The 12,675-nt window shown below is 61.6% G+C and overlaps 1 protein-coding gene and 1 long non-coding RNA gene across 6 annotated transcripts in view; one reads left to right on the top strand and one right to left on the bottom strand.

The window, feature by feature from the left end:
- Positions 1–771: 771 nt before the first annotated feature.
- On the bottom strand, positions 772–4,853 carry LBX1 (ladybird homeobox 1). 2 transcript variants are annotated; one of them, XM_008270371.5, is made up of 3 exons: positions 4,714–4,853; positions 3,059–3,782; positions 772–2,404 (listed from the first exon to the last, which is right to left on the bottom strand). In XM_008270371.5, exons 2-3 carry the CDS (start codon positions 3,381–3,383, stop codon positions 1,884–1,886), a joined length of 846 nt encoding a protein of 281 aa, XP_008268593.2. In that variant the 5' UTR covers positions 3,384–3,782; positions 4,714–4,853; the 3' UTR covers positions 772–1,883. The 2 variants fall into 2 exon arrangements, with proteins under 2 accessions (XP_008268593.2, XP_089170593.1); XM_089314467.1 differs by lacking the exon at positions 4,714–4,853 and having other exon boundaries at positions 3,059–3,794.
- The window catches only part of LOC103351407 (uncharacterized), a 45,500-nt gene continuing 36,811 nt past the window's right edge, over positions 3,987–12,675 (top strand). The window contains exons 1-2 of one of the 4 annotated variants that reach the window (XR_016221999.1): positions 3,987–4,367; positions 11,503–11,609. This is a non-coding gene — a long non-coding RNA (uncharacterized LOC103351407). Of the gene's footprint in view, positions 4,368–11,469; positions 11,610–12,675 lie in introns of all 4 variants that reach the window. The other 3 variants (XR_016222000.1, XR_016221998.1, XR_011382314.2) reach the window with 3 other exon arrangements.

Raw genomic sequence — 12,675 nt, 5'->3', positions numbered from 1 at the left:
TCGCCAGCCCAGCGACAACAAAAGCTGAGAGAAACCGGCTCTGTCCCGGGAAGTGAAGGCGGCCGAGTCCTCACCCCAGCCGCCTCGAGGGCGCTTCGGACCCCAGAGAGTCCTGGCCAGATTCAAATCTCTGTTCAACCCCCTCCCCCACAGACCGAGTTAGGGCTCAGAATTTGCGAATGTGACCAGAAATTACCCCAACTCCCAGACGCTGTGGACTGGCATCTCCGGCTGCCCTTGTGTGCGATTCGGCCCTCTCCTGTTGCTTCCGGCTTCACTCCCCTCTCCCCTCCAAGAATAAGGTCTTCGGGGCAAACCGAAACGTGGGAGCCCCCAGGCTCCACCCCGGTGTCCCCCTGAGTGAGGCTTGCCCTGCGCAGGGAGCAGAGGCAGAATGCCGTTGGGTCCGTGGTGGGAGGCGGGAACCATGCGGAGAGTCACCTCTCCGCACCCCTTGTCCTACACAAATTAATTTTGTGCCGCGACGTTGCCCACCGACGCACGCATTCGCTCGCAGCGTTGGACGCTTCGCTTTCCACCCTGACCTGGCGAAGCCCCCTTCTCCCCCGGTTCAGTGGCTGCCACGTGTTTATGAACAAGAAGTGCCTCCTCCCTCTGCTTCTCCTCCGCTCCCCGTTCTCACGCCGGTCCCCAAACCTCCGAGGCCGAGGCCGCGGCGCCCGCGAAAGGCCAGGCACGCGCAGTTAGGGGCCCGCCGCCGCCGCCGCGGCTCACAGTGGAGCCCACTCACTGAGACGCGGGCACCACCGGTTCTAGTAAAATGGCAAAGACTTTATTGGAGAAAGAGGCCTTGGGTACAGTCCGGGGAGGAGAGGGCAGGGCAGGAGCAGGGAAGGGGCATGTGAGAGCCGCCCTCATCCCGCCACCCCACCTGAGTCTGGCCAAGTTGAGCTAGGAGCAGGATGTGGGAGCCGCAGGCCAGCTCCAGAGCTGCGGAGGAGGAGTGGGGCGAGGGCTTGGGCCGGCCTCCTCTCTGTCTCTGTCACATGCAAAAAAATTCTAAAAAGAGTAAAAAATAACTCTAGGACTTTGGGTTCCATTTTCGATGGTCGGTTGGTTGAATTTCCCTCTGCTTTGTCCCTAAGAGCCAGACCCCAGCCGGCAGTCCGAGGAAAAGCGGGAGCGGGGGACTCTTACAAAGAGCGGCAGTGGCGTGGGGAGGCAGAAATGGCATCGAAAACAGACTTCTCTCGTGGGGGGGAGAAAAGACAGATTTTTTGAAACTTGCAAGTCAGGGCCCAGCTATCTCCCTACCCCCTTCCCACGCGGAGGGGGAAAAAGGCAGAAAGACAGAAGTCAGCTGCAACAAGCCGAACGAGGCGAGGAGGGAGCAGGCCAGTGCATTCGCCACATGCAGAGAAAAATCAGAGCAGCCGGGACTGTCCCCACTTGAGTCCGCGGGGTTAGTGTTCGCTGCCCGCGATCCTGCCTCTCCCTTGGCAAACCCGGCAGGCAGCCCGAGAGCTTTGAAAACATGGAAATCACTGAGTTAAAAAAAAAAAAAAAAAGAAAGAAAGAAAGAAAAGAAAAACAGAAAAACAAGGAAGCTTCGGTGGGAAGAATCCGCTCTGTGGGTTTAAATATTTGTACAGAAGCCATACAGAACTGCACGGCCAGGGCTCCCGGGGCGGCGGAGGCCGCGTGCGGCGGGGCCAGCCCGGGTTTATTGCTTCGAGAGGGAAGAGGAGGCTGCCGGGAGCCGAGTCCGCTCTGGGGACAGGGGAGGAGGCGCGAGTTGCAGAGGAGGTCCCAGCTCCCCTCGGCGGCGGTGCGCTGCGGTGCGGTCCGGTGCGGTCCGGTTCGGGAGGCGGCTGGCCTGCGGGCTTCAGGAGCCCAGGGCGGCGCAGGAGCCGGCGAGCCGCTCAATCGTCCACGTCGATCTCTTCGTCCTCCTCGTCCTCCGAGCAGTCCTGGCTGCTGGCCCGCTGGTCCGTGAGCGGAGAGGCGGGCGAGAGCTGCAGGGGCCCGGCTCCCGGGGCCTGCGGGGCGCCGGGGGGCAGCACCGGGGAGCCGGGCCTCGACTTGGCCCTGCCGCAGCCCGGGACGCCTCCGCCTGCGGCCTCCGAGTTCTGCTCGAGTTCCGCCAGCGCCACGATGTCCATCTGTCCGCTGGGGCCTAGTTTCTTGGCTGACTCCACGTCGGCCTTCATTTCCTCCAGGTCCCGCTTGAGCTTGGCGCGTCGATTCTGGAACCAGGTGATGACCTGAGCGTTGGTGAGGCCCAGCTGCTGCGCGATCTGGTCGCGATCTGCCGGGGACAGGTACTTCTGGTACAGGAAGCGCTTTTCCAACTCGTAGATCTGGTGGTTGGTGAAGGCCGTGCGCGACTTCCGTCGCTTCTTTGGGGTCTGCCGCTGCCCGAAGATGGTCATCCCGTCGCGGCCTGCGAGGAAACGACAGGATGGGCTCGCATGGGGAGAGAGGAGACACCCCATACACACCGGCCCGGCCCTCGCCCCCAGGACTTCCTAGCCCAGGCGGGCCCCTCTGGCGTGCAGGTTGCCTCCCACACCAGGGCAAGCCTCTGCCCTCTCAAACCTCCTGTTGTTTCTGGTCTCCCAGAAGCCGCTAAGAAAAAAAAAAATCGTTTTGGTCTCTGCCCCCTGCCTAAGAGTTGGTTTGAAAGACACAAAGTCCGCCAGAGGCCGAGGAAGCCAGGCAGGGCAGGCCGGATGGTGGTGTGAGCAACCGCTCTCCACCCCTTCCCAGTCACTCCGACTCTGCCCTACCCAGGGAAAAGCCTTTGGCTTCTCACCCCAGGAGCAGGAGCAGAGCAGGGAGCACCCCGGCTGCCAGTTTCCTGGAGCTGGACAGAGCACCAAAGAGAGCGCGTGGGTGCCCGCCCCCTCTCGGATCACCCCGACTCTGGCCTACCCAGAGGTCCCTAGGACACAGGGATTGGGTCGGGTGCCACCCATCTGCACTCCCCGCTGCAGCGGCTCGGGCTGGAGGGCCCTGGCGGCTGGCGCGGGAGGAGGCGGGCAGAGGCAGACGGCTCAGGAGGCACGGCGCCGGGGACCCCGGCCGAAGCGCCTACCTTCAGCAGCCTGCAGGACGCTGACCTCCAGCCCCTTAAAGGTCTTGCTGGCGAGCTCCTCCAGCGCGCACAGCGGCGAGGTCTGCGAGAGCAGCGCGCGGCCCGCCAGGGGCAAGCCGCCCGGCGCGTGCTTGTCGGCGGCGGCCAGCAGGTGCGCCGCCCCGCACAGCGAGTAACTTCTCCGCACGGACGGCTTGTTGAGGATGTCCTCGATGCTGAACGGCGTCAGCGGCTTGTTGGAGTTGGCGGGCGGCGGCAGGTGGTCCAGCGGGCTGCGCCGCCGCTCCTCCCCCGGCGCCGCCTTGCCATCCTCCTTGGAAGTCATCTCGGCCTCGATCGGGGGCCCGGCCGGGGCGGTTCGGGCTGCGGGGACCCAGCCCGCGGGGCAGCTCAGGCGCCGTGCGGCGCGGGCGGGCAGGCGTGAAGGAGGCCGCGCCGGGCAGGGTGCGGGCTGGGCGCGGGGAGCGATTAGCTCGGTGGCTGAGGCGGGCAGTGCCGCGCGGGGCCCCGGGAGGAGAGCGCTGACGCGGGCGCCGCCGCTGCCGCCGCCGCCGCCGCCGGGGCTTCCAGCGATCCGGGGCCGGAGCCGGGGCGCGCGGCGCGGGGCTCCAGTTTCGCCAGCCCCGGTGCTATTTAAAGGTGTCAGGTGGCTCCGCGGCAGCTCCTGGCCCCGGGTCCTGGCGGCGGCAGTTGGAAGAACCGAGACGAGGGCGCCGGTCCCGGACTGCAGGGAAGGCGGAGAGACGGGGCAATTGACTATTGCTAACAAGTTAGCCTTGATCGAGGAGTAATCAATTACCTGCAGCAGCACTTTCTCTCCCTTTCTCTCTCCTCTCTCTTCTTTCTCTGTTCTCTCTCCCTCCCCCCCTCCTCCCTCTTCTCCCTTCTTGCTCCCCCCGTCTCTCTCCTTCTCTTCCTCTCTCTCGCCCTCTCTTTCACTCTCTGTCTGTCCAATGCAGGCGGCTCTAAGTTGGGAAGCTCATTAATTAGCGGGCCGGGGGTAGGAGGAGCCGGCTGGAATTAGCCTGCCTAATGCGCCTGTCAGTCCGGGCGCTGCGCCGCGCTCGGGCCGAGCTGTTTGTAAATTACATTAGCGGCGCCTTTATTGCACCCGAACCTCGGGCGACTGAAAAGCCACCGCCCCCACCCCAAACTGCAAGCCGCGCTCCCGGCGCACCCGCCTCCCGCCCGCCCGGCTGCGGTGGCAGCGCCAGCCCGGAGGTCTTGGGCTCTCCGACCCGGGATACGGAGCCCGAGAAGGGTGGCGGGAGCCCCAGCCGGGGAGGGACGCGGCCGCCGCGCGGGCCAGGTAAGACCAGGAGCCCGGGTGGGCCCCGCTGCCTCCCAGCGTGGACTTTGCCGTGGTGAAATCAAGAACCCGGCACCCCTAACCGCAGACCCGCTTGCCCCTCACGCCCGGCCTTGGGCCACGCGCCTGGAGCGAGGGAAGCTGAAGCCCTTCGGGCTGGCCGGCGGGAGGTCGGAGCCCCCTTCAGAGTCCTGGGTGGACGACGCGGGACCTGAAGGGGGGATCCCCAGGGGTTGGGGGAGGGGGCCAGTCGAGGGCTCAGCTTCCCTCATGCCCAGAGGCGTAGCGGGTAGTTGGTGGCTCTGCGCGCCTCTACCCGGGCCTGAGCCCGAAGCGGCCGCCCTACCTCCTCTGGCAATCCTGCACACTGTCCTCCTGCCGAGGCCCTCCAGGCCTACCGGGGCCACCTCTCGCCTGGTGACCGGAGCCTGACGGGCAGCCAGGCCGGCTTCCGGGGCTAACCGGGCCGGCCCGGGGCTTCCCCGCTGCGCTCTGCCGGGCCGGGGCCGGGGCCAGGGCCCCGCTGCGGGCCCCGCCCAGCCCAGAGCCGGGCTCGAGTGCAGGGCCTGGCCGACTCCAGCTGTTCCGGATACGGGGCGGGGGCCCGGCGGGGGCCGGCCGCGGCTGGGGCTTCCCTCTCAGGAACTCGCCTGGAGGCCCCGGTTCCAGGATCAGGCTGGGGGCTGGGACCCTCCGGCCTGAAATCTGTGAGCACCAGGCGAGCATTTTGTGCGCATCGCTATTTGAAGGTGTTCGCTTTTTAATACGTGTCTTGGCGTGTGGTTCTCCTTGTGTGTTCGTGTAAACGTATGTGAACTTGTGGGTATATTGGATGGGTTTGAACTCCAGCTCTGCCTTTCGTTTCCTCTAAGACACCCCAGAGGGGCTGTGGCCTCGGGCCCTCTTCTCTCCTGCTCCGGGGTCTGCTTTATGTGGGGCCCTAATTTTCCATTTTTGTCCTTGGAGAGAGGAGGGGAGGAAGAAGGGGTTGGAGCCAAGCGAAGAAGAGCTGTTTCTCTCCACACACACACAGACCTGGCCCTGGCTTTGTCTGGTAAACTCCTGGTGGGCATCGCGGTGGGGCCATTTAGCTTGAGCCAGAAAGGCCAGCCTGTGGACTCGTGGGCCCAGGAGTGGGTAGGAGGGAAGGATAGGAATTCTTGCCCCCATTGCTGTCCCAGAGAGGGAGCAAGCTAAGTGGGGCTGTGGGGCAGGGAGCGAATGGGTTCTCTGTCGGGCGCGTCAGAGATAGGCTTCTTTATCTTCCGTTTAGTTACGCGTTTGGGATTGTGGCCGGAAGCTCTCCGGTTAAAAGGGAAAGCGTAGGGAGAAAAGAGTCTCACTTTGGGCCCCAGGGCGGACCCCAAGCCTCCCGGGAAGTGTTGGGAAGAGCTCTCTACCCCCAAGCCCATCTCTGTCCTGCCTGTGGGGGGTGGAGGACAATGGCAGGTGCTGTGCTCTGAGGCAGGAGTCCTAAGAAAGAGGATCTCAGTTCCCCCAGAGAAGCCGGCCCCTCTGCCGGGCAGGCCTGTCTCTGTTGCATCCCTGCTATCCTGAGAGCCATAGGTGATGCTGGGCCTAGCAACGGTGCAACTGGAGCCTAGGGTCCCATGGAGAGGGCGCCAGGCTTGGGGCCAACAGGGGTCTGCCTGCTCCCCTGACTTCCTGCTGTCTGGATCCCACTGCAGCCCTTTCCTGCCATAACCCCCCCCCCAAAGCCTCTGACAAGCCACACCCCTTGGGCTAGATGAAGGCTTCTCCAAGTCTGGTAACTGGGACCCTCCAGTCCCTTTCCTTAGGGGAAAGAGGAGCCAGGCACTTTCTATCATTACCCACCCCCTATCCCAGACTCCCCTCCCCCCACAAGCGCTCCTGTCCCATTCTCTGCACCTGGTACTGGTCCACAAGACAGGACCTGGGAGAAGCCAAGCTCCTGTTGCCCATTCCCAGTCCCTCCCGCGCAGTGGAGTTCAGGGCCACTGGGAGGCTGTCGGGAAGGGGAGGAATGTAAATCGGCGAGCAGAGCAGAGGGACTCTGCTTCCTGAGACCTTTCGTTTCCAGCCACACACTGTAAAGTGGCGATTCGGCGATTCCGTGGTCATCTGCTCCATCGCCTCCACCCACCTTTGCCAAATCTTCTCTTTCCTTGCCAAGCCTGTACCACAGCTTTGATTTTTTTTTTTTTTGGCCTGATTGGTTAACCTATGCTTGGGTACACTGCGTGGCTGGAGGTGCACAGGGTACACAGTGGTACCACCTGATATTTTGCTGTTTAGTCTCTCTTGCCTGGAACACCTTATCCAGGCTGCCTTCAAAAATCAGCCCAACTCTCCCCACCAACCTGTGTGAGAGAAACCTGTGTGAGAGAAACTCGGATCTTCTAGACCCTTAGGATCCCAAATCCGTGGGCTTTCCCCACTCCTTCTGCAGAGTAACCAGGTACAATTTGGGGTCATCAAATGACTCCTTCCCTCCATATTTTGAGATCTTTAAGGGCAGGAGCCTGGACCTGGGGATTCCATCCACCTGGGACTTGCACAGGCCTGGGGGACACAGGGTGGAGGAATAGTTTTTGGATGAGTCTCCATTGAGGAAGTGGGGTGCAAGTGATTACAGAATGACTTGGGTCTGGACTGTTCCCCCTGGAGGGGCCTGGAGATTATGGAGCGCCAAAGGGGGAGGGACTGGGGCAGTGGGAGGAGGTTGATTGAAAAGCTACCAGTTGAAGGCTGGCATCTTTCTGCCCAACCCATTCCTGGGGCCCAAGCTGGAGTGAGGAAGGCTCTCTGTCTCCCCCCACCCCATCCCCACTCCCTATCAGCTGGGCCAGCGTCTTTGCACCTGGAGCTGGAAGCAGCTGCTCTCTGGAGTCCGTTCTCAGAGGCGATGCCCAGCCCACTTGTATACGGGCTCCTGAATGCCTCTTAGCTGCCTGTGTGGCCAGGGTCCTGCCTTATTCCAGGGAATAAGGGAAGGGCTTGTTCTGCCAAAAATCTGCTTGCCCTCCAGTTTAGAGAATATTCCAGACAAAGAGGGAAAGAGTGTTGCATGAATTAACACAATAAAGGGACCCCGCAGACCCAAACACAACGAGTTCTTCCTAAGCACAGGGGAGTAATTCACGTAAACCTCCCACCGCTTTCCAGAGTCGATCCCGATTCTTTTGGTAGCGCCAACTGTTTCCAGGTTTTTTGGGCAAGCACCACCCTTGACCTTCAGGCTCCTTTACAGAAATTTTTTTTTTTTTTTTGGTCCCATGGAAACCTGCTGCCCTGATGACCCATGTAAAATTTGGAGAGGGTTTCTTCCACTATAGAAGTGAGCCAGGGTAGCCAGCCTCCTGCCACCCTGGCTGAGCCGCACTGCTCGCTCTGGGCCACCATCTGTAGTGACAACACATCCATGACAGTAAACACCGTAGCCCTCACCTCACCTGGCTCCAGGCTCAGTTCTACTTCTTTCATTTACTATTCATAATTCCTTAAGGTAGCTACTACTCCTGTTTTACATATAAGGAAAAGAAGGCCCAAACAAGTTAAGTAACCCTTCCAAAGTCACACTGCCTCTCTTGGAGAAATCAGGATTGGAGCACTTTTTTCTGACCCAAGTCTGTGCCCTTAATACTTGAACCATGAAGCTCTTAACCAGATGTCCCTAGGGGCACTCTGAATGGCTGAACTCAGCCTGGGCCTCAAAGAGGGGGTGCAAGAGCTGGGTGGGTGCATTGTTCCTGCCAGCGGCTTGCAGATGTGAGGCACGTCTGTTGTGCACACCTCCAACATGCACAGGAGGCAGACTCATTCTTTAATGCATCTTAGCTATGCTGAGGACACCTGGGTCCTGGACTTAGCTGTGTGGCCGGACTCAGGAATGGTCTCTGTTCATTCTGGTTTTTATGGAAAACAACACTGAGTCCCCATCGTACCCAGAAGCAGAGGAAGATGGAACAGAAGATGAGATGGAGGCGTGATGGCGGCCAGGGGGTGGCAGAAAACACACTTAGCCTGCCCCCTCCAGTGGCCTTGGTGTCAATGAAGGACTTAGAGGAACCCGTATGGGGGGTCAGGGTGCCGGTCAGCTCTGCAGACCCCAGAAACTGCATGTGAAGCCGTGTATTGTGAGACCAGGTGGGCACATTTTTGGGGGCCACTATTTACAAAGCACATTGGATCCTCAAGGAGGTTAGAGATCCAGAAAAAGAGCAGAGTCAGGGAGAAGGGGGGACACCATGGGGAGGGGAGTTACCCTTTCTCAGGTGCCCCACAATTCAAGCTGCCCTCCCTCCAACCTGCCCCTCTGCCTGACCCACTTTCTCTGGCTGGGGCCGATCTCAGGATCTCAGCTGGTGGGCAGGGTGTGAGGCTAGGACATTTCTCTGGGAAGCCATCTGCCCCTCCCCATCCCAACCCCCTACCACACACACTTCTTTTGTGAGCTGAATTCCTTCAGAGCTCAGTGACAAGGTGGTCCACAACCAGGGCCACGTGGAGGCAGGGGGTTCACTCTGCTTGGGAAGTGTGTGTGGTCAGGGCAGAGAGAGAGGAGGGAGAAGGGCCCAGATCCAGGTACCCAGCCTGAAGGACAGCCCTGTCTGAAGGAAGGTTTTTCCCCCTCTCGTTCTGGGACTTGAATGGCTGCTCCCCTTTCCTTCTTGGCACTATGCTTTGTCTTTAGTGCTCAACTCATCTCCTTGGGGAAACCTTCCTTGCCCTGTTCAACTGTGTCCTCAGCACACCCCCTTTGGGGTCACTGTCACAATGCCAGAAACATGTTGGTTCCTCTGTCTGCCCTTCTGCTATTCTCTCCATCTGGCTGTGAACTTGGGGAGGAAGGGAGTGGAATCTCCTGTCCATCTCCTACGCCAGCCTGGCATACACCGGAAGGGCTCCCTCAGCATTTGTTGAATGAACAAACTAAATGAATAAACCAGAGACAAAGAGAGAGCCAGGCGGTGAACTCAGCCTGGGCCTCAAAGAAGAGGTGCAAGAGCTGGGTGGGTGCATTGTTCCTGCCAGCGGCATGCAGATGTGAGGCATGTCTGTTGCGCACACCTCCAACATGCACAGGAGGCAGACTCATTCTTTAATGCATCTTAGCTACGCTGAGGACACCTGGGTCCTGCCTGGACTTAGCTGTGGCTGTGTGGCCAGACTCAGGAATGGTCTCTGTTCATTCCGGTTTTTATGGAAAACAACACTGAGTCCCCATCGTACCCAGAAGCAGAGGAAGATGGAACAGAAGATGAGATGGAGGCGTGATGGCGGCCAGGGGGTGGCAGAAAACACACTTAGCCTGCCCCCTCCAGTGGCCTTGGTGTCAATGAAGGACTTAGAGGAACCTGTATGGGGGGTCGGGGTGCCGGGTAAGGTTCTGGTTCTGTTCTTAAGGTGGCCTTTGAGTTGGAACTTGAAAGATCAGATGCATTTGGACAGGTGCAGAAGCAGGGGGCACTTTGGAGGCAAGGGCACCAGCCACACCAGAAGCCCGAGGTTTGGGCTGGGATAGGGAGCCCCAGGGCCCCCCTAGTGGTGCCCTTCCTCACCTGGCCGCTGGTTGCTGGGGCGAGGATGAACCCGTGGCTGTGCTGCAGCAGAGCTGCAGCCTGGAGGCCCCAGATGGCTGTTCAGAGCTGGGGGTCGGCTGCATCCAGGCCACGGTAGCTCCGGTGCCAACGGTAGGGATTCCGCTCCTTGCCGAAGCTAGAAGCTCCACGAGTTGCCCTTCTCCCTCCCTAACCCACTGGGCCCAGAAGCTCCGCGGCCCAGGAAAGCCACCCCGTGGTAGTCAGCGCCCTCTAGTCCACTGTGGTCCACCCCGAGGGCCTGGATCGAGAGTAGGAGGCTGAGGAGCGGGCCGGGCAGCGAGGCGGGCACGGCAAAGGCCTGAGTCAGGCTTCTCGTAATAAACTGCACGTGAATAATTCAGCAGCCGCGCGGGGGCTCATCGCATTAGCGCAGTCGCCGCCCGTGCAGCCCCCACCCCCACGCTGGCCTTGCCGAAGGGAGAGAGGCGGTGGCGGGGTGGGGGGTGGGGGGAGATTCCCGGGCCTGTTCGCGTCCCGGGAGCCACTCCCGTCACAGGGCCGCCTGCTGGGCGGTGCAGTCCAGGACGGGCCTCTCCGGTGTTCCAGGCGCGGGGCCAGAGTGGGCAGGAGGCCAGAGTAGGGGCTTCGGGTGTCCGACCCGCGGCCCAGCGCCCATCCACACCGCGACGTGGCGCCAAGCAAAGGAAGACTGGCTCGGTCACGTGCTCACAGCCCAGATCCCCTGGGGGCTGCTTCGGCCGTCCGGGCTGGGGTTCTCCTCATCATAGAAGCGAGGTGCCCTTCCCTGGTTCAGGACCCTAAGGGTCCCAGCCGGAGCATTCGCGGATCCAATTCCTGCTGTGCCAGGCTCTTCCACCCGTGTGGGCCCCGCAATGCTCTCCCCGGCGCGGTTAGGGAACCCTAGGCTGCCGGGCCTGGGAGAGATGCCAAGGGCGTAGCGCCCGAATTTCGTTTGCGCGGAACAGCTCCCTTTGGCTTTTCCCGGTTCCCACAAGTCCCCGAGTTGCGGATTTTGAGGAGTCCCTCGCCAACCCACACCCACCAATGCTCAATTCTTTCAGGGCCTCCCCACGCACTTTCACGTCCATCAGGTCGCCCCGCCCTCTCCCGTCCCACGAGGCCTCCCCCTACACCCCCCGCCACGTGGTCAAGCTGGGCCCTCGCCCCTCGCACTGGCTCCGGACTCTGCGGGCCCCAGCAGCCCCTCCATCCCCGAGCCCCGTTTTCTTCCTTCCGCGGCTGCCTCCTCCTCTTCCTCTTCGCAGGGCCTCCACGTATTTCTCGTGCGTTTGGGGAGGGGCGGGCCGCCACAGCCTCGGTGGCCGAAGAGGCCGCCACGACCACCCCTCATCCCCGCGAACTACAGCGCCGCCGCCCGCGTGCTCGCGAGCGAGCCCACGGGCCAAGGGCACGAGGGCAGGGGGAGCCGTGGGACGCAGCCCTCCCGTTCGTTTGGCAAACGGGGCTGCCTGCGTCGGGGCCCAACGAGGAAGGGAGGTGCGCGCGAATCCCACGTCTGAAATTTCCGTTCATTTCAACGAAAATCTCGTAAGCAGCCGGTAGCTGCTTTTTCTTTTTCTTTTGTACAGCCCCTGGGGGTGCCACGCACCGGAAGCCTCTCTGACCCTCACCGTGTCTCCGTTTTGCCGAAGAGGGAGCTGCGGTGAAGGGCGCGGCGGGCCCCTCAGCGCCACAGGTGAGATTTGAGCCCAGAGCCTCTTGGGAGCCGTTTGGGGTTCACGTCGCGCAGTCTCACATGTCCGCGCCGGTGGACGCAGGGCTGGGCAAGCCTAAGCGGCGGAGGACGTGGACTGAATCTCCACGCCGTCCTTTCGCGCACCCGTCCAGCGTCGCCAAGTCTCACTTTCAGGCCAACGATTTTGGAGAGGCCCAGGCAAGGGTGCTGGTAAGACCCAAGGAAGGACTCCCGGGTGTTCCAAAAGCGGCCCCGGGGCAGGGAGTGAGGGCAACTTTCCCTGGCGGGCGGCGGGGCCGCGGCGGAACCCTCGGGTCTGGATTTGTCCCGTGGGGCGTCCGTCCCCCGCGGACGCTGGTCCTAGCGGCCCGCGCTCGTTCGCCCTCTCCAGGGCACCTCCCTGAGGTCGGTGCTTCAGGCTGCAAGCGAGCGAAGCGGAAGCCGAGGGTCGGGCAGGGAGGGGCTGCCGGCCTGCTCCGCCGCGACCGGGTCCCGAGCCCCAGCCGCAGGTGGCCGGGGGCGTCCCTCGCCACAAGTCCCATTACGTGGTATTTATGTTGCGCTTGATTGTTTTTCCCCTCTCTTATTATTGTCTCACTCTGGGGGAGGCAAAGGATATAATATATTCATCTTTATTATACCAAATCTGTGTGAAGCATTTAATAAAATGCTGTTCCCACACAGCCAGGGATATTAGCGTGAGCTGTTCTCAAGCAAAAGCTCGTGCGCCAAGGGCGCCTCCGCCGCAGCGCCCGCTGCCGGCGGGTCGTAAGAAGCGCAGCCCTGGCTGACGCGGCCCCGCGCGCCCTGCGTGCCCTGCCCTGCGCGCCCACCTTCTTGCCTGCGTGTCTTCGTCTCTCCCGCCCACCTAGTGCACCTCCCAGTGACCCCCCGGGGGCCCAATCTAGGAGGAGGGGCTCATCAGAGTCGAGTTCTAACCCGCAGTGCACCTGGGTTTGTGCTTAAGAAAATGGGAAGAATTCCATGTTTGCCTCCTTCCCTGGGTTCTGCGGAAGCGGAGATGCTACAGGGGTGGATAGGGTTTTATAAGCAGGATGTTGGGCCG

The sequence above is a fragment of the Oryctolagus cuniculus genome, chromosome 15, assembly GCF_051225735.1.
Source record: "Oryctolagus cuniculus isolate XC-2025 breed Fujian yellow rabbit chromosome 15, ASM5122573v1, whole genome shotgun sequence".
NCBI lineage: Eukaryota > Metazoa > Chordata > Mammalia > Lagomorpha > Leporidae > Oryctolagus > Oryctolagus cuniculus.
This window is presented reverse-complemented; position numbering and strand designations above follow the sequence as displayed.